This window comes from Athene noctua, chromosome 2 (genome assembly GCF_965140245.1).
Source record: "Athene noctua chromosome 2, bAthNoc1.hap1.1, whole genome shotgun sequence".
NCBI lineage: Eukaryota > Metazoa > Chordata > Aves > Strigiformes > Strigidae > Athene > Athene noctua.
Window position 1 is genome coordinate 141535518 of NC_134038.1, and position 20483 is coordinate 141556000.

Below are 20483 nucleotides of genomic sequence, written 5' to 3' on the forward strand. Positions count from 1 at the left end.
ATGAGGCCTCTGCAAACTTCAAATTATTAATCCTCAAAACCCAGAGCTGGGTGTCTTAAATCATGCAGGTGTGCAAATTGGCCTCAGCTAGGCCTACAGTCAAAGCGTGTAATTTGATTTTAAAGAATTCCTAGATTTAATCCTTTGCCAATCTCTGTCTAACATTAGCATTGCTTGGTAAAGGTTGTGGAGGCTAGGGATGGGTTTATAGTATGGGTAAAGGGACTATAACTCTCTTTTCAGTACTGCTTATTGTAGTAAGTAGTCAGGGTGATAGAAGCATCGCTCTATACTTTCCCTGTAGCTCCTTGCTCTGCTGTGCCTGTGGTTTTGTCTGAGTGTAAAGCATTCTGGTGTGGACAGCATCAAAGCCAGATCCTGGCTGCAGTGTGGTAGGCAGCAGGACTGATCTCAAACTACAGGATGCTTCTTGCAGGATACAGAAAGGAGATGTAAACTGAACATGAAGACTGCTCTTTTCTCTTTGGAAACTGTCTCCCACAGGACTTTCCAACTGAACTCAAGCTGCAGTTCATGCTCTTTGTTAAGCATACCTTCTGGTTATGAAATTTCATTAGTCTTTGGAGATTGCCTTGTAAAAATAATCTGATACTTTGATTGCTCACTGGGTTTCTAGAATGAGTAAGCTATCACCCACAGGAAAAGAGCGTGGAGTTGGGGAATACCTTCCTTCAGTGGTGTGTGTGAGAGCTTGGCGCTTTTAGTTGTTTTTTCTGCTGAAATTCAGTTCAGTTAAGATCTTCAGTGTGAGGCATGTCTTATCTGGGATCGCTGGACACAGGCAGGATTGCTGCTGACTATGGAAAAGGCAGTATGTATCAGCTCTTGGCTTGGGGATCAAAGGCAGCTTCATCTTTAGAAGGAAAAATGCCGACTGCCTCTACTGACTTGCCTTGTATTCAGCTATATACTCTGTGAAATGGCTTTGATCGGTTTTCCTGATATTTAAATATTCACTTCCTTGATTGTGCTGAGTAACTCTAACCCTAACTAATTCATCTTCCTCAAGGCATGACACCCTTGCATTCATGCCATCACTAGTGATGCTACATATACCACATACCCTAGTTTGCTTTCCCTATCTTCCTGTATGTAGCATCCACTCTCGTTTTATTGTGCCCTGAATTCTTTTCAATTTATCCCAAGATACCAAGAGCCAGCACCAAGCAGTAATTTTCAGGCTTCACATAAAACTTTAAATTACTCTTATATCTAATGATTCAGAATTCCTTAACAAACTGGGGGAGAGCTCAAGAAAACGTGAGAGCATTAGCTTCTATAGCTGGATTCTAGATATACATGATACTGCTTAGAGTGAGTCTTTGTTTTGGGAGTTTAAATTAAGAAATCTGACCTTTTAGGATGGGAAACACATGCACTTCCAGTTGATATCAAGCTCTGGAAATAAGGTCCTCTGTTTCCAGAGATGGAGGAAGTAATAGAAAACTTCACACTTGTATAAACATTTGGTTCTAAAAAGCTTTTGTTTATATTTTTTCCCTTCTTTTTAGCCTCTGGGTATAGTCCCAAGTTCTGGTTGTGTAAAATGAGAAGTTTGGCTTTTGTGGAGGTGGACCTAGACAGCTGTTTCTGTTGCCTTCAGAGCAATGGTCTGCCCAGTATTACTGACTGTAGCTGCTCTCAGAGACCAGGCATTGGTATAGATGGATGACTGAGTCTCACCCAGTCCTGGCTTCTCACCCAGGATGCTTCAGGGACTAGTTACTTCATTCTCATTGGATTTTGCCTAATTACGTTTCTGTGGTTTGACCTTCTTTCTACTCTCTTCCCTTCACCCTGTTTTTCTTCATGCAGCAATCTTGCTTTTGTCATACTTCTTTGGAACTGAGTAATGTGCTCGCAGCAGAAAAGTTTGATGAGGCTGCAGGAATGAAATTGGTGTCCCCCCTCTCTTCTGTAGGTGTTAGAGCAATGCTGCAGAGCCTACACAGTTCAGCGTTCCCTGCCAGGTATGCTGCAGTACCAGTGCCTCTGCATTCAGACCTTCACTGAAATAAATAAGTGATCACAGGGAATGGCTGGGTAGGACAGAAGTGAAAGGTGTGGCAGAATGACGTGAAGAGATACTACTATGTGGTATCTGTGTGTGTTTACATAAATTCATTGCGTTGGCTCAGTCTGGCCTGATAACCACCCCAGGGGTCAGAGAGAGGAGCTGCTTGTTTGCTGGGGCTGGGAAGTATAAACATAGGAGGGAAACTCCCAGGAGCTTTGAATGACTTGAATTAGTGTGTCTGAGCCAGTGGCCTGGATTATTGAACTTTTACCTTCATCACTCGCCATGATACCCTCTCTGCCCTTCATCCTTTCACTGTGTCTCCTTCAGAAATGCCTGACTGCTGGGACATTGTGCTCTCTGTGCCTTGGCTGGTTACTGGATTTTATGCCAGTTGCCCTGTGATGGCAGGATGCTTTTTCAATACTGCTAGCACTACCCTAACAGTTGTGATTGAAATGAGGGTGGGTTTTATGGGACCACTGCCAGAAAAATCATTTGGGAGAGGGTCACTGTATTAAAGCCGGTTCCAGCTGTTGCTTGCTTCACTTGAACCTCTAGTGTCCCTCAAATGAGTGCTTTAGAAAGTGAGACCATTGTTGAAGTGCTAGATTTGTTAACTTCATTACCTCTAGGGGCTTTTGGTATTGATTCCTGCTGTTACTGTGCACATAATTAGAGGGAAATTGCAATATGGGCATTTCTAGAAGCTGCTCTCTAGGTGGGAGAATAATAGCTCAGAGGAGAGGCATGAATTGTCAGACACTCTTGTCTGCCTTTCTGCAGTCCCTCATGGATATGGACTGGATTTTTACCCTGTCAGTTTGTTTTGCTACAGAATTAAGACTGCAAAATGTGTTCTCCAGTGCCTGAGATTGCCCTTCTTAAAATACTGAGTAGCCTTAGGAGGCTGTATGTAAAAAGCAGGCAGCAGATTTGGGTGCAAATTGCTTAGGTCAAGATAGCCCCTTTAACTGTCTTACTTCTGTTCTTTGTATGAGAAAAAAGGGGGAAAGTTTCAGGTTTGGTCTGTGTAAGATACTCTTTTGCTAAATGCTTTTGCTGACTGGAAACCTGGTGGTTACTGACAGCATGAAACATGAGGCTGCATGAACTGAACTTGGTCATGTAATCAGTTGTTAAGAACTGGATTGTACGATTTAGTGTGGGTACCCAGTAGTTAAGATTGCAAGGGCTCTGGGATCTTGAAAACAAGCGTTTCATACAGAATCATCTAGGTTGGGAAGGACCTTGAAGATCATCTAGTTTAGCCGTTAACCTCAAAGTTCCCAGCTACACCATATCCCTCAGTGCTGTGTCGACTCTACTCTTAAACACCTCCAGGGATGGGGACTCCACCACCTCCCTGGGCAGCCCATTCCAACGCCTAAAAACCCGTTCTGGAAAGAAATGCTTCCTAGTATCTAGTCTAAACCTTCCCTGGCACAACTTGAAGCCATTACCTCTTGTCCTATCGCTTAGTACTTGGTTAAAGAGACTCATCCCCAGCTCTCTGCACCCTCCTTTCAGGTAGCTGTAGAGGGCGATGAGGTCTCCCCTCAGCCTCCTCTTCTCCAGACTAAACACCCCCAGTTCCCTCAGCCGCTCCTCGTACGACCTGTGCTCCAGACCCTGCACCAGCTTCGTTGCCCTTCTCTGGACACGCTCGAGTCATTCATACGTTTGTGACTTGGAGATTTCCATAGCCTTAATTCCTCAGGGAAATCCTCACCTGTTGGATGCTAGTGCATTAAGATGGAGTGGTCCTTCTGGGCCATTATGAAATGTTTGTGTTTTGTAGGTGAGGAGATGCAGGGAGCTCGATGCAGAAATCAGGGTTTTTTCAGCACAGTCCATGGCATCTCAGCAGTCTGCTTTCTAAGGTGGAAATAAGGTCTCTTGACTCAGTCCTGTGTTTTGCCTGTTAGATGCATCCTCTAACTGGAAAATACGACTTTCCTTGTAACTGGAAGGCAGGTGTTCTGCAGTCAGAGTTGCACAAGGAGAAGGTGCAATCTGCTGGCCAACAGCTGCTATGTGAGCAACCAGCAGCAGGCTGGGTTTGAGCAAAGGTGAGAACCTCATGGCATTCACAGACTTATATCACTGCTGGCAACTTGGGTTTTCTCTTGCATTTTGCAAGACACCAGCACTGTCTTGATCCTATTTGAGCTGAGTTTTCAGCAGCTGTCATCCAGCTATCAGTCATTGACACAGCACTGGACAGAAGCTATGGTTCTTCTGCCCTTAGGTGCTGGGAGATTAAGCTGTAGGTGGTAGTATGGTGAACACATGGCACAGTTTACTTTGCTGAGGGTGGGGTGCAAAGGTGATTATTGCTTATTCTTGCTGTAAGATGTCTCTGACTGTCAGAGCAACCACTCTGGAACTCTCTTGTGATCCTGTGCAGAAAAGTGGGGATCTGCCCCTGCTCTGCCACCTGCAGCTAAGTCTAGGGTCTTGCCAGTGATACTAGCAGTAGGGATGTGATGAAGGGTTTAACCCCTCCTGTTAGACAGATGTTGCCATAACATGGAGTTTTCAGAATTATCTCCTATCCACACTCAAAATCTGAATTATGGTCAAAGAAGTCCAAGGACTATCTATTCCATGTATTTTTATAAAAACTTATTGTTGAAGCTCTATAAATTAATAAGCATGAAGTATTATATAATTTTAGTGGAAGGCAAGCAATAATAAAAACCATGAGTGTCTGGCCTCTTAGAAATGCAACTGGAACTTAATTGCAGCTTCTTTTCTAGGTCATCAGTTTGACTTCTTGAGTATGTAGTTCTCCCAGATGGTTTTGCTTTGTGGATGTCTAACATGATCTACATGTCTTCAAATGTTGGGTTTTTTTTTTCTTCAGGCTTGGCACTTTGGAACAAATGCTGTCTAGAGTCTGAGTTGTGTAACATTAAAGTTTGAATTATGTCCAAATTTCAACTGTGTTATCAAGAACTGTCAAGTTTGCTCAGTGATAGCTGTATCCAGACTTCCTGAAGTGTAATGGTGGAAGTAGGCAGATTCAGGCTGTAGAAAGTTCTGGAGAAATACTGAATCCTTAGCAAGCACAGACTGCTTAAGTATTTGTTTCTGTACAATATCAGATCATCCAGGTACTGCAGGTACTAATTTAAGGTTTCTCACAGGAGTGCAGTATGTATTAGGACATTAACCAGTGTCTGTGAAGTTGTCTGGAATCTCTTCACTTTATTCTATGGCCGAGACCTTAAGCTACTACTCACTTTTATTGTGCTTTGCATTTTATTGTCTTTTTTTTTTTTTAAATCTATCTCTTTCCCCAGCAAGGTCATTTTTTACTGTTAATGGCTCTGTGCCTCTAAAATGAGTTGTGGAAGCATGAGCTATATTTTGTCCTGCCTGTGCACCACCAGTATAAATGGGCTTAGTAAATTCTTCTTCAAAGTTGTGTTAGTGCTGGCACCAGTAAGACCTCAAAAGGTTCAGCTTTAACTTTCTGTACCAGGTGAAGTCTGAATGCTCAGTTCCAAAAATTGCAATATTCCTAGGACAGTTTATAGGGAGAAAATAAAACTGAATAAACCCAAGACTTGTGTTCATGGAAGTGTCTAAGTGTCTTTTTGCTGCTTTGGTTTTTGTTGTGGTAGGTTTTTTCCCTCTTCTCTTTGCTTGTCTGCAAATGTGAAGCTCCTGTAATTGAAGATTGTATATCCCTGTTGCACTGCCCATGATTTGTCAGCCACACGCTATTTTTAGCTGGTTGTTTAGGATAACCCTCCCATGGCTGCTGACTCAGTGTCAGTGAGTACCAGGTGGTTAGTGCATCTTCTCACAGAACCTTGCTGTGATTTTTTTTTTTTTTTTTAATTGGTTTCCTTTTACAAAAGTGTATTTTTATTAGTGTAACAATTCTGTTCTGAAAAGATATGCTGTCCTAATTAACAATTGCCTATCATAGTCTTTTTAATGCATATCTAATAAAGAACAGTTAGGTTCTGCAAAGGGAGACAGATAATAGCTGCTTCCCCCTCAAGAAAAAAAAAAAAAGACCCAGAACCAAAAAACCCAACCAAACAAAAGCCTCAACAAAATATATTGACTCATAACATATTTTTAACCAGTCTCCAAAGTGATGAAGGCAGAGTGCTTTGTATGTTGGCTAATTGATTGCACAGCCTTTGATTGGTGGGATGCAATTTGGTTGAGCATCAGCTGCAATTGTAAGCTGTAGGACCATGGCTGAAATAATTCATGTGCAGCAGCAGGATCTCCAGACTGAATTAGAGGCTTGTATTGACTGTGGCACTGTGCATTATTTAGGGGATTGGTTCTGTGCCATTGAGTATCTGAAGCAATTAACTGCTTCTCTCTGCTGAACAATCACCTCCTTTTTTTGTGAGTTTCTGCATATCAATAGTGACTTTTCGTATAGTTTCTTTATTTTTGTGGCAAGACAAATAAAAATCAGTCTTGCTGGGTTTTTTTATTCTCATTCTTGTGATTTTGTTTTCCCCTTCGTAGAAAATAAGGAAGTATTGAGAATACTCTGGTGTTTATAATGTCTTTATATTCTTCTAGGAAATAATGGAAGAGCTCTGGAAGTGTGTGAAAAAGGATTTATGTTTAATTTGTATTCCAGCCACTCCCAAGGTTCAGCAATCTATAGACCAGGTTGGCCCAGATGCTCTGGTATTGCTTGTTTAAAAAAACCAACCAAACAAAAAAACCCAAACCATACTCCTAGCATTAGCTTTAGAGCTTTCTGACCTTAAACTGAGTTGGGCTTGGCTTCAGCTGTAGCTTAAGGAATCAGACCCTGGCTGGTAAGGAGCAGTCATTCCTCCAACGTGATACCAGTCCAAGCCCAGCCTGGGCTCCTGCAGTGCTGTGTTGGTTGGCAAAGCCCTGGTGCAGGGGACAGTAGAAGCGAGGCCCCTCTGCAAAAATGTGTATGAGCCACGTGGCCCACATGGTCTTGCCAAAGTGTTTTTCCTAGAGATGGTTTCCTGGCGCAGTGTGGGAGCTTTGGTATCTCACTCCCTTGGTCCTGGCCAGCGAGATTTGCAGCTCAGTAATGAAAGCTGCTTTTCTCTAGTGACGTTGCTGCCTCATTTCTTCTTAAGTTAATGAGCTTGTAGTTTTTAATTAGACATAAATGACAGTTGTCATGTCTTGTTTGTTTATATCTTTTCATACTGCTCTAGTACTTCCAAAAGAGGAAAACAAAAAGGGTAATTTATTTCTGAAGCTGGGCAGCAGGGTGGGCCAAAGTGGTACCTGGAACTTTTTGGTTTTGGTCTAGCCTGGTGTTTTGGTTACTCCCTGGGAATGTATCCAGAAGTGAAAGTCATTAATTCAGGATTACTTTTTATGTGGGCAGCATAAGAATTTCAAGAGCTACTGAGAACTGCTTTGTTGAGAAAGATAGTGTTCAGAAATCAACACATCCGCCCCTGTCCCCTCCTTCCCATGATTTTTAGAAGTTTCTTGCCTGTTGCTTTTTCAAGACAGTTTGGCTAGCCCTTCCCACAAGGGAAGAAGACATGTAAGGCAAGACAGCAGGGGTGGCTTTTAGAAAGAGTGAAGAGGTGGGTTGAAGAGTGATGGAAGAAATTGAGGGGTGGTGGACTGAAAAGGTAGTTTTGGAAGAGAGAGTGAGTCAGTGATGCTGTGTTAGCAAAACTACTGAAAATGGCATATGGCATCTCTGGAACATACTGTGGTCCAGTTGCCTGCAAAAAGGACACATAGCTGCCAGCAAGCAGGGGTTATGGTGTACAACATCCAGACCTGTCCACAAATCTTACTATTTCAAAGGGTTTAATTTTCCTGGGGGAACTGAGAATCTTTGGGGCCTTATTTGCACTGAGTCCTGAATGAGAGAGGTGGTGGAATTGCAGGGAGAGAAGTAACTGAGAAATGCAGTTTTGTTTTTCAGGCTGGCAGCCTCGATGGTTTCTTCTCTGTGGTGGCATACTGTCCTATTATGACTCTCAGGAAGATGCCTGGAAGGGTTGTAAGGGAAGCATCCAAATGGCGGTGTGTGAAATTCAAGGTAACTAAGATACAGTAACACTCAACTGCATGAAGTTTGTCCAATAATGTTGCATTCAAGATGAGATTTCAGGTCACAAGAGCTATTTGGCAGCTTGATTTCTTTGGTATGTATTTGCAGTAACTCAGTAACTTGATCTATATGCCAGTTTTTATTCTATAGTATTTTGAAAATGTTAAGAGAGGTGCAGGCCTCTAATATAATCGGTATTCTACAGGCAGGTAGGTCACTGTTTTTCATGCCCGTGGTAGAACATCACACAGCTTTAAATGACTCTTCATAAGCACAAAGCCGAAGCTAAAAATATGACTAATAAGCTTCAGTACTAGGCATGCTCACTTGGATTGCTTGCCACATCTTTGAGGCTCAGTTATGGGCTGGAAACCTGACAGAGAGGCTTGCCAGAAGAGGATGCCCTTTCCATAAAGACTCCTGGATGATGCTGTACTGGTCACAAAACTGCCTTTCATAGTCTTTTGTCCCACAGCTGTATATGTGTGTGTCCTGTCTATTCCTTAACTCCAAAGAGAAGTCATAAAATGGCAACAGGGGAAGTCTGGAGCTGTAGATTCATCCTCTTTCTTGACTCTTTGACCTGCCACCTAACATATCTTTGGGGGTATTCAGTTGGGCTGGGAAGGGCTGAGGGACTGGTCTGAAACCTATGTTGCTTCCAGTTCATCCTGCAGATAATACACGAATGGACCTGATCATCCCAGGGGAACAGTACTTCTATCTGAAGGCAAGAAATGCAGTTGAAAGGCAGAAGTGGCTTGTTGCACTAGGAACTGCCAAAGCCTGTCTGACTGACAGCAGGACACAGAAGGAAAAAGGCAAGAACACCCTTTTGCTGGCACATACTGTTTGCTTTCTATTTCCCCATCCTTACCCTAGTAGATGTACACGCAAAGATGACAAAGTCCATACCTGAACTCTCTGTCCAACCTGTGCTTCAGGTTCTTGGTGCTGCTAAAAGCCGAGCCACGTGGGAACTCCAGCTAGAAATATCAGGTGTTAACTCTTAGTGCGGGGATTTGAAAACTTTGGCTTTTCCTTGAAATATACTATGTATAAATCATTTGAAAACTGTGTGCTGATGGGTTCTGTTACTAAAAGGAGCAAGTAGCTCCTGGCTGTGAGTCACTGGGTTGCAGACTGTGCATGACAGTAAGGCCCCATCTTACGCAACCATCTTAGTATGGGTGGCTCTTGAGCTTTGGAGTTCCTCAGACCCTTTCCTTCCTTGTTCTAACTGGGCTGTCTTGTGCACTCCAAGAATCCCTTGGCAATTAAAATAAAGGTTCGCAATTGATTTTAAATTATAGTGCGTACTAGTGTTCAGAAACTGAAATTTAATTTTCATAGCTTGACCATGATTAGTTCACTTATCTCTTTGCTTTCACCAACAATCTTGCTTCCACCCCAGTGAAAACCCCTTTTGCTTATAAGTGTAGTGTTATTCATGAGTCAGTGTGAGATCTCATGCCTTAACTTTTTGTAACCTCAGCACATGACTATGCAGAAGATGGGAAAACGGAAAATTATTGTTAATATATCAGTGATCCCGAGCAAATGCAGGCAGGGCAGGCACTTCCTTGCCCTGAGGTGAGGAATCACTTCTCCTCTTAGCCTTATGTGCATCTTCACGAGGCATTGCATCTACCAGTTCAAACTGAGTCAGAACTGAGCAGAAGATGCTACTGTAGCATCCTGCACAAAGTTAGGTTCTGATGCACAGTGCCAAGAAGCAGAACAAAGTTCTATCAGTAGCACAGGGTGAAAAGCTACTGATGCATTTTCAGAACTAAACCATGTTATTAACAGGCAATTTATTTTGTAATGTTGGGACTCTAATGTCAAAAAATTACTTCTGAAAAATCTCAGAATGACTGTTAGTCATATCTGGATTAGTCTGCTCAGTTCTGCACTCTCCAGTACAAGAAACATATGGACATGTTGGAGAGAGGCCAGCAAAGGGCTGCTAAGATGATTAAAGGAAATATCTGATGGGAGAGCATTAAAAAAATTAAGCCAGACTCTTCTCAGTGAATGGACAAGAGGAAATGGGCATAAGTTTAAATACAAGCAACTCCATTGAAACATAAGCAAAAATGTGTATATTGTGAGGCTGAGGAAGCACTAAAGCAGGTTGCACAGAGAGGGTGTGGGGTCTTCATCATTAGCAATGTTCAAAACCTGACCAGACATGCCCCTGAACAGCATGCTCTGGCTGACCCTGCTTTGAACTGGGGAGTAGGACTAGCTGGTCTCCAGGGATCCCTTCTAACCTCAACCGTTCTGGGATTCAAGGATATATATTAAATTAATCCCTTTGTGTTGGACAGGATGTGTCTTTTCCATCCAGTGTTTCCTACCCAGAACCCTGATTTTTTAATTCATGGTGTAATTGTTTGCACCTTAAATTACTTAGTGAAAACAAAAAATATGATATGTAGGGGTTTTGTCCTATTTAAAAGGCCCATTAAGGTCAAGTGTTGTGTACTTGCTTTTTCTGTGTCCTAAGTCTGGGAACATACTGTTTCTGTCTATGATGGCAAATAATGAAACAGTATTGTATCTGTCAGGAGCATTATTTATGGCCAATCCAGCTCATCTTTTTTAGTTGATAGAAAATGTTTTGAAATCAGGAAGTATTGATTGAATTAGATTGGGTAATACTATTTCAGCAACTTTCTAAAATTGTATACTGCAAGATGGATACAATAAATTTAACTCTTCTTTTGTTTCACTTTTAGAGTTCACTGAAAACACAGAAGCCTTGAAGACCAAAATGTCTGAACTTAGACTGTACTGTAACCTCCTTGTTCAGCAAGTGCATAAAACAAAGGAAGCCAGCATTTCTGGTGTATCAGAACCAGAGGTACAGCTCTATTTTTGGTGTAGACCACATCTGTAAAGTCTTCAGCATTGTGAACTCTTCTGGTTAGCCAATGTAGTACTCACTCGCAGTTCCTTAATATTTCACCCTCTTTCTGCAGAGAACCTGTGTGAAATATGTACTCATGCAACAGTTCTTGTTTAAATGGAGTAATACTGTGTCATTGCAAATAAATTTCCCTTTGTTGGGGTAGGAAGTAGTGTGATGAGATATGATATCTGTGATCTAGTTAATAACATCTCTGTAGGTAATCATGTATATATAATGGGTCAAAAAAGTAAAAGATTTTTTTATAAAAAGATAACTTGTAAGAAGTGCACATTTGTATTCCCCCAAGTCATTCATATTCTGCTCAGCAAAATACTTATTTTCTAAACCAAAACCCTTAAAAGGTCAAGAGACAATACAGATCACGCTAGAAAGAACTGCCTGATTAAGCTCACTTAAGTTAAAGTTTCAAACCTTGTGAATCTTCCTGACCAAAGAAGCCTTGTTTAGGAGGGGTCTCCTAATGACAGTGATCTGCTCCTTGCTTTGAGAGAGAAATGTGTGAAGAGGGGTGCACATCACTTGCTAGAGAAGCTGGTGTGGAGTTCCAGGATGCCTTCCATGGGAGAGGTGGGTCCTCAGGTGCAGGACATACAGGCAGAACACCTGAAGGTTAATCATTTGTATGAAACGATCTCTGTAAAGGTACCTGATAAACTGTTTATGGTAAATTAACAGACAGTGCAGAAGCATGATGTAGTGTATAAATGATAAAAGGCATTGTTAGAACTTACAGCTCAACTGTTACAACTTACAGCTTACTTGTTACAACAAACAAGTAATGTGGTGTTTATCCAGCTCCCACTTCTCAGGAAAAACTTGCTTCCCCTGATCTTACTGGTGTTTGACTGGTAAGATTTATTGCTAAAAGCATTTCAGCATCAATAACTGCATTTTGCAGGGATGAAGAGTGTTATGGCAATGTGATACTTCATTCTGCCTGTTTTTCAATTTTTTTGTTCGTGGGATTTTTAAAATTATTATCTTCAGATCATTCTGTATTTATTTAATATATTTACTTTTCATTTCTCCAGTCAATGGTGTCTTCTGAAATGTCATTGTTGAGTACATCAGGGCTTAGTATTCAATACACTTTTAACACCAGAGATAAGTAACTAAGTATTGCTTTTAAAATGCAAGTGTACTGAGCTGGTTGTAGTGAGAGGCTGACAAGAGTGATAATGTTATGAGGGGGAATAGCCCCAGTAATATGTGATGCCAGTTCTCTGACCAGCTGACACATTGCATTTTAATTCATGTTAAACAGAAATCTTGTGGCTGTGGACTTTGTAGACGTTAGTTATTCCAAATTGATCTTCTGTAAGATCCATTGCAGTGCATTTCTTCCAATTTTTTTTTTTTCCCCACAGAGTGAGATTGATATGGGAGCTCTGTTAAAATCGACCTGTGACACCTTCCTGAAGACTCTTGAAGAATGTATGCAGATTGCAAATACTGCCTTCACTTCTGAGTTATTGCATCAGACCCCACCTGGATCCCCACATTTAGCAGTTCTCAGAACGAACAAGGTAGCGGCCAGTATCCTCTTCTCTCAATCTTGGCACGGATGCTAAGGTGCCCTTTTGTAAAGTAGCATTTGTGGAAGCAGGGAATGCATTTTTACCCATATCATAGCTAGTAGTCCTCCACGGGACATACTCTGCTATTTCTTGTGGTTTACAAGTGAGGTAGGGCCATTTTTTAATAAGTGGTGACCAATCTCGTATCTTTTAATGATAGCTGAAAGTTATTGAGCGTTAACTTTCAGGGCCTGCTCCAGCTACAGACAGTGGAGTTTCAAAATACCATGTCTGTATGGCAAGTTGGTCTGTTATGGGAGCTCACAGCAGTTATTGCTCTTCTAAGCTACTACAGCATCGGATCTGTGGTAATACACCAACAGGAGCTGATGAGCTTATCTTTTTAATGACATGGACATTTTCTTGAATCCTGGATCTGCAGCTACGTAGGCAAAACTGGAGCTTCTCTGATAAACAACAAATTACGGTGTATGTAGGAAGGTAGATGCATCACTGCATCTGGAAAGTGAGATTACTTCACCATACCTGGTATCTGGTCTCAGTTTCTTTTGTTTTTTCATAATTTTTTTCTTTACTAAAGAAAACATCATTGCCAAGAAAGCTCACTGCCCTGTTTCTTTTCCACATGCTGTATGGCGTCTCACTTGGCACTTGCTAGCTAGCTTCTGAAAGAAGTCTCCTGGTTTTCTTTATCTTTTTCCATTTTAATGGTGTAATAATGTAGCACCTTTTTCAGATTTGTCTGTGTACTGCCTCCAGGTCAGAGAATTAGTGAGTGTATGCTTAGCTTTTCAGATTTTTTGGTGACTCCAACTTGTGTTTAATAAAATGTGAAGTTTGGGAAGCATGATACCATCTTCTTGCTTTAAAGAATATTCTCCCTCCCCATTTATCTTACAGATAAAGCACTCTGTCTTGTCCAGTCACACCTCAACGGAAAGGTATAATAGAAGTCTTTACTGTCAATCTCTTCTCAATCTGTTTTTGACAGTGTCTGTTCTTTCAATATTTTTGCAACACAACAAAAGGGAGCTGTCTCTTCCTTATTATCCCTTTCCCTTTTATTTTTCTCAGCCAACTACTTGATGACTTACTGGTCAGTCACCAGCCATCTCTCTCCCACTTCACTGCTCTTTTCCAGCACCTTAGGTTCCACTCCATAAACTCATAAGATCATTGATGGAGAGCAGGCTGTAATTTGTGGAGTAGATGGCAAGGATATATATTTTAAAGTACTACTGAAGGGATATTCTTTCAGTTACAATACCTGCCTGTGATTTTCGTTTTTGTAATCAGTTCTATTTTTTTGATTGTCTTTTTTTTAATAGAGGTAATTGTAAATACTCAGAGCAGCCTGTGACAGCTTATAATTTCTGTCAGCTTCTCTTATTGTTATTTGTGTATTTTCACAGGAAGAAGCTTACCAAGCAATGTTTTATACATTAACCATTATTCTTTCCCTTTCTTCAGGCAGATGGAATTGAACCCCTGTGAAAATGGCTCTGTAAAAGCAGAATTTAACCATCAAGAGCAAACACTTATTAAAAGTCTGGAATGTTTAAACCTAGAAACAAATGAGGGGAGCAGTGATGTTTCTGTTGAAGATCACATAGCAGAGGATTTGACAGGTAAATATATGCAATGTCTTTTATCCAGGATCATTACTCTGTAAGTGTAAATGGAGGGAAGTGTAGGCTGCCTGTGAGAATGCTGATACCTTGCGTCCCAGGAGGGGGAATGTCAGTGTATTGTAGTCCGAGATCTACCCTTTGCAAATCTTTTCAGCATAGCTTCTGCCCTTGTTGATAGCTAACTTGGAGCTGACTGGGGAAGGAAATTAAAATATTTTTTTGGACAAGCAGAGGCTCGTCTAGATGCTGATTGATGTTTGTAACATCACATCCTGGCAGAGCTTGGGCTCTGCTTGCACTTCTCCCAGAAGCCCTCCACTGGGAATGCCAGCACTTCTGCTAGTATGTAGGGCTGCAGTGTCAGGAGGGGGACATCAAAGCTTTGTGTGCCTGTCTTGGAGGGGTTGACCTTGTAGTCGCTCTTGATTGCTCTGGCAAATCTTTATGGAAAATTAACCCTTTTTCTGCAACTAAGAGTGTACTAGAAAGCACCTTATTTCTTCAATTACCTTAGCCATATCACAAAACTTGGATTTGTGCATGACTTCAGTAAAAAACTGTTGAACTAATTCAGTATAAAATTCCATCTAACATAGCTATGTAGTTAAGGGCTGCTGAACTTAATTTGGGTTAAGTCTATACAAGTAACATGATTTCTGCTCATCCTGTTGAACAGTAACTTTCTCTGCCTGGCCATTGTTCCAAAACCTACATATGCAGTCAGTGAAACAGCTGGTTTTTAAGCCTGTTTAATGAACATGGTTTTGATTTTGCTCTTGCATACGTTCTCTTTGGAGTTTTTGCCATTTCTGTAACTGGTGTTGTGTAGTGTGGTAAGACCCTGCAGAATAACATGCATGTGTCACAATTTAGCATAATACCTCAAGAATAGAGTGCTAAAGCAAGGAGATCAAACTAATTCCAGTCAGGTTGTTGGTATCATTTAGCTACTGAGGTTGATCCTGTGCCAAAAAAAAGAAAAGCCTACCCCTTCTCGGGTACACACGTTTGAGTTGCAGAGCTTTGCTGGAAGCCTGAGGTGGAGTAGGATGTGCAGTGCCATCCATATGGGATAGGCTGAGCCAGCCAGCCTGTGGCTCTGTCTCGCTGATGGCTGTATTTGGGTGCTCCATGTGAGCCCAGGAGCTGTGCCCTGTCTCAGATACTCTTCCTCCCTTTCCCCTTTATTAAGAGCAGTCAGTTTTTAAAAACACTCAAGCACTTAAGTCACATAAGTAATTTCCATTTGTCATTTAGGGCTTACAGTGTTAGAGTTTGAAATTTCAGAGGACTCCAGGCTTTTTTGCATAGCCCTCCTGTGGAGTCACTGCAGACTTGGGCTGTTACTCTATTCACCAGCCTGTGTGTCTTGGTGAAGGACAGATCAGTGACATCTCTCAAACTCTAGTTCCTTAGCAGAGTCATTTTGCTTGTGAATGAGGCATAGTCAGTGATGTCTGAGGCCATTTTTTTCTGACTTAAGGAGAATAGCTGAACTCTCATTGCTGTTATCAGGTGCAAGTGGTTCTTTTTCCACCCAGAACCAGGCTTATTCAGTGGTTCTGCAAGTAATAGGGAAAGCTGCAAGTTTTTTTCAGACTTCGCTTGGAGGAAGAGAGTTCCTTGCAGCTTGATCCCTTCAGCCAAAAGCTCAGTTCCACTCCAGGTCTGTAAATACTGGCATTTGAAGGCATTCATTTCCTGGAGAGACAGGTTCCCTAGGAAAGCTTGGATGCTAGTCTGACAGTGTGGCAGCAAGATGTGCTGTAGCCATGCCTTGTACGCTGCAGATGCTGCGATATATCATTTTTGCTTTTTTGTCTTGTTCTCTGCAGTTGTCCATGATGTCAGAAGGTCTTGCCATGCATAGGATGTGACCTTTGTGAAGACTTTGTCTTCATTCGGAGGTCCTCATGTAATGGTCTGTTTATATAAAACAGATGCACTTGACACCAAAGAAGAAATAAAATAGACCATAGTGGGGAAGAGGCAACTGGTTGTTCTTCTGTGAATCTTTGAAGATACTCATACAACTCAGGGAGAACATAGCAGTCTTTGATATCATAGCAGTATCAATCTAAGCAGCCAGTTTAATTACTTACCAGAAGGAGTAAACAAGTCACTATTATTCTTTTGCTTTTGAAAATGCACTGTGACACCTTACCAGTGCTGGGAAAGTTACAGCCATGTGAGAAATAGTCTTTCTTTCAAGGAGATGAGTCTGGTCCGTGCTGCACCCACTTGCTTCTTCACTGCTTTTCTCTCATAAGGCTGTCCTTACTGAGTATGCGCGGGCTCACCTGCATTGGAGCCTGGTGCTTGGTCTGTCTGATTAAAAGAAGTAGGGAGGGGACTGGTTGAAATGTCGTCTGAGCACCTGACAGACCTGTGGTGAGAGTCATGGTGCTGGCAGGGAAAGACAAGATTGCCGAACTTGCATGATCCAGATATCCAAGTACTGTCTTTCAGATAGAAAGCATCTTGATGAACAGGGATAACAATATGAGTATATGGCTGTTTTCTTTTTCTTTTTTTGTTTTTCTGCTGTTTCATATAAATGTAAGGCATTAAAGAAGACAGAGAGAACAAGCTGCAAGCTGTAGAAAGCTGTGGTGCCCACAAGTTCCTGCAGTCGGAATTGAATTCTTCAAGTGGATTGACTCTATGTGAGGAAGACAGAAGTGAAAATGATTCTCCTACCTTCTTCAGTGTCATGAGCAATAGGTAGCACAGATTTCAATTAAAAGGATTATTGAACCTTTGTTAAGCCTTTGACTAATTTTTAAGACTCTTCTGTCTGTAAAGCTGTATGTGCTGTGGTTATTTGGTTATTTAACAAGACTGCATACAGCACAGTAATTGAAGAAGATATCCTTTGTAGAATTAGCTGTACAGAGTGGAGAGGGAAGTTTTTTCCTTATTTGTAATTGCAGGCCTTGCTTGCACACCACCAAATGTGTATTTTCTGCAGTCATTTACTTTAACCTAGTGAAGCAAAAGCTGTGTTGGTGGTTCCATGTCTATAAATCTTATCTCTGTGCACATGAAGTGGGCATGAAATGTAATTTTGCCTTTAGAAGCTGCACAAAAGAAGTTGTTAAGGTAACAATATTTTCTACTTGTCCTGGACACCAGGTTCAGTGATATTGAACTTCGGGAGGAGGAGGGCATACCAACAGAAGAGTTTCTGGAGTCGTGTTACGCAATTGTGCCAGTTCTGGGTAAGCAGCTCCTTCTTTTCTTCTGACTCCTTTTGACTGTTGCCAGGTGTGAGAAGAGGTGAAGCAGTTGTTTTGACTATATCACTTTAGCAAAGAAATAAATTCTCCAAACCAGTTCCTATCAGCAGAATGTATTTAGCTGGTACCAGAAGATGTTTCTTACTCCTTTGCTTCATAGAGGACCCACTCTCATTTAGATGGGACCCATGTATAAGCTGTCTGGAAATCTATGGGTCTATCAGGAACAGCAATTTTTTCCCCTCAAAAGAGCAGGGTGAATGCCTTACATGTCTAGTACAGCTGACAAAACACCATCAGCTGTACTATTTGATTTTTCCAAAGACTTCTACCTCCAGCTAGTGCAGCCCCCCACCTGCTTGGCCCCTGCATCTAACAGTGGATATGAGGTCCCTGTGGGCATGCACCCTCTTGAAGGCTTCCAAATTGTAGGTCGGTGTATTTTAACACTTGTACCAAGTGGGGTGGGTTGGTTCTACACCAAAGACAGACTTCAGTTTATGTCATTCATTTAGTATTCTCCTGCCATTTAGAAGGATTGTTAAGAGAGTAAATGAAATTAATTGTTACTAAGACATGCCGACTGGAAAATGACACAATTCTAAAATATAGCCACCTTTGTTTTTCTAGACAAGCTGGGACCAACTGTTTTTGCTCCTGTTAAAATGGATTTTGTAGGCAACATCAAGGTAACAGCTTATTTCTAGTACTGACTTTTTCTGTTTTTTTTAAAACAAACTATCTATTTTAGGCACTAAAGCTCAAGAATCTTTGTTGTAGGAGTCAATGCTGGAAGGCTATTTAATACTTGATGATATTACCATCTGTCAGATCAGAATACTGAAATGCCCCTAATTCTGGTTATATAATATGTGCTGTGTTTAATAAATCCAATTGTTATGTGCAAACTTACAAAATACTTGATTGACTGCCAAGTAAAATATCTGTTACACCTAATGAATATGGCTTTGATTCTGAGCTGAATAGATTGTAAGTCATGATATGATGGTAGCTGTATTGACTTTAGACTGTAAAACAAATGGAGGGGGGGAAGGAACCCCTTTCCTCTACCAAGTAGGAGGAAGTTAGTGTGTTAAGAAGCAGCTTCTCAACAGGTCGGGGCAGATCCTGCAGCTTTGGTTCTAGTTCTGGAAGTTCTTCCAGCATCAAGTCTGAAAAGGTTTGAAGTGCTGCTTGTGAGACAAGATGTATTCACAGCGAGACTATTCATAGCATTTCTTTCAAGGAAAAAAAAAAAAACAACCCAAACAACACAAACAAAAAAAAAACCCCAAAAAGCAAAACATATATTCTGAGTGTATGATAAGGAAAACTGCATACATTCAGATTTTTTTCGTGCAAAGTAAGACAGGTATTTGCTTATCTTACTGAAGGTGTAGTCACTGAAAGACTGAAAAAAGCAAGAGGGAAGAATGCTATTTAAAAAACTAAAACTTTGAATATTTATTGTTAAGTGATAGGCACCTACTCCTTTAATGAAGAAGAATGTTTATCTGCCCCTTATACTTTCTCTCTTGTTTTTGTGAGAAGTTGTGTATAACAAACTTAGGAATAAATTAAAAAGCTTAAGCATGCTGATGACTGCTAAGCCTCATTGAGAATTCACATCTTAGCAGTTTTCAGAAGATAATCTTGCTTGTACTTGAAGCTTGGGGCAAATGGGACTTTGCTTGGAGAGCAGATTGAGTTAACTCCTTCCCACCGGTGTGGAGGATGCCATGTGAATCTAAAGCATTTTGTCAGACAGAAATGGTAGATTACACGTAAATCTTTGTCTGAGATGCTTTTTGTTGTTGTTGTTGCATTAGCCAGATGGCTAGCCAGATGTGTCTGGCCTGGTGCCCTGGGAAAGTGTGCCCAGCGTGGCAGGGCAGCCATACTGCAGGGAGAGTGTGATGTGGTTGGGGGTCTGTGGTATCCCTTTGCAGGGAAGAGTCCTGGTAAGTAGGTAGTATTTATAGGACAGGCCACTTCTTGTTCTTAAAAGCCTAAAGCTTTGCCTCTTGTTCTTTTCTCTAGAAAATAAACCAGAAATTTATAACCAACAAAGAAGAGTTTGATACCCTTCAGAAGATAGTGCTCCATGAAGTGAACGCAGGTGTAGCACAAGTTAGAAACTCTGCTACAGAGGCTCTCCTGTGGCTGAAAAGGTAATGGCCTTGTATCTACTTACACTATGAACTGCTAAGATGCAATGAGGGGCCTTTCACTAGTGCAAGCTTGTGTACATGGAGCAAACTGGTGACTTTCCACAGGGTCCATCAATCCAAGCTGTCTAGGTTCAAGATTAATGTGTTGTTCTATGGTTGTATCACTGCAACTTTCCCAAAAGGCCTGAAAAAGTGGTTGCAGGCAACCTTTTTTTCCCCTAAATGTGAAGTTACGGTGAGTGACTGAACCAGCTGGGCCAGAACATCAGGCAGGTGATTTTGGGCTGCAGACAAAATGTTTTAGCAAAGTTTTTTTCCCTTGAGCTGGGAGAGAGGCTGGAGGAGGTGGCTGCATTTTTTTTAATTCAGGTTGAAAATGGCACCTTAATTCTGAGTTTTATTGCACTTCTGAATTGTATTGCAACTTTGGGGGCTTTGTTATACTTTAGGTTGCTCTGTTATAAACATGGTTTCTTTTTATTTCATGGGTTCATCCTGACAGAGGCTTAAAGTTCTTGAAAGGGTTTTTGACAGAAGTGAAGAATGGAGAAAAGAACATCCAAACAGCTCTGAGTAGGTGCCAGTTGCTTTATTCTTTGTGTGTTTGTGAATTTACATACTTTGCTATTTTCCTCCTTGTTTAGAACTTGTTTTTTCATCAGTGACTAATGATGCAGGTAATCTCCAAGACATAACTTTTTTGAAAACTGCAGGTTTTTAAAATGGCCCTCTTCAGGCAGGTTACTGGATAACTGATCAATGTTGTTTTAATAGCAGATAAAGGTTCCTTCATTTGGCATACTCTTGGCGGGGGAGACAGTCATGTCTCAGGGAAGAAAGTGCTTTGTCTCGTTCCACTTTCTCTACTGGTTTACA

The 20483-nt window shown here is 41.3% G+C and overlaps 1 protein-coding gene across 4 annotated transcripts in view; it reads left to right on the plus strand.

Moving 5' to 3' along the window:
* PLEKHA8 (pleckstrin homology domain containing A8) overlaps positions 1-20483 on the plus strand; it is a 39971-nt gene that overhangs the window by 3214 nt on the left and 16274 nt on the right. For 3 of the 4 annotated variants that reach the window (XM_074900473.1, XM_074900472.1, XM_074900474.1), the window contains exons 2-12: positions 7962-8078; positions 8756-8911; positions 10835-10959; positions 12396-12554; positions 13467-13507; positions 14037-14194; positions 16762-16921; positions 17333-17418; positions 18067-18125; positions 19477-19607; positions 20110-20180. In XM_074900473.1, the coding sequence (XP_074756574.1) occupies positions 7962-8078; positions 8756-8911; positions 10835-10959; positions 12396-12554; positions 13467-13507; positions 14037-14194; positions 16762-16921; positions 17333-17418; positions 18067-18125; positions 19477-19607; positions 20110-20180 (1263 nt within the window). Of the gene's footprint in view, positions 1-7948; positions 8079-8755; positions 8912-10834; positions 10960-12395; positions 12555-13466; positions 13508-14036; positions 14195-16761; positions 16922-17332; positions 17419-18066; positions 18126-19476; positions 19608-20109; positions 20181-20483 lie in introns of all 4 variants that reach the window. The other variant, XM_074900471.1, reaches the window with a different exon arrangement.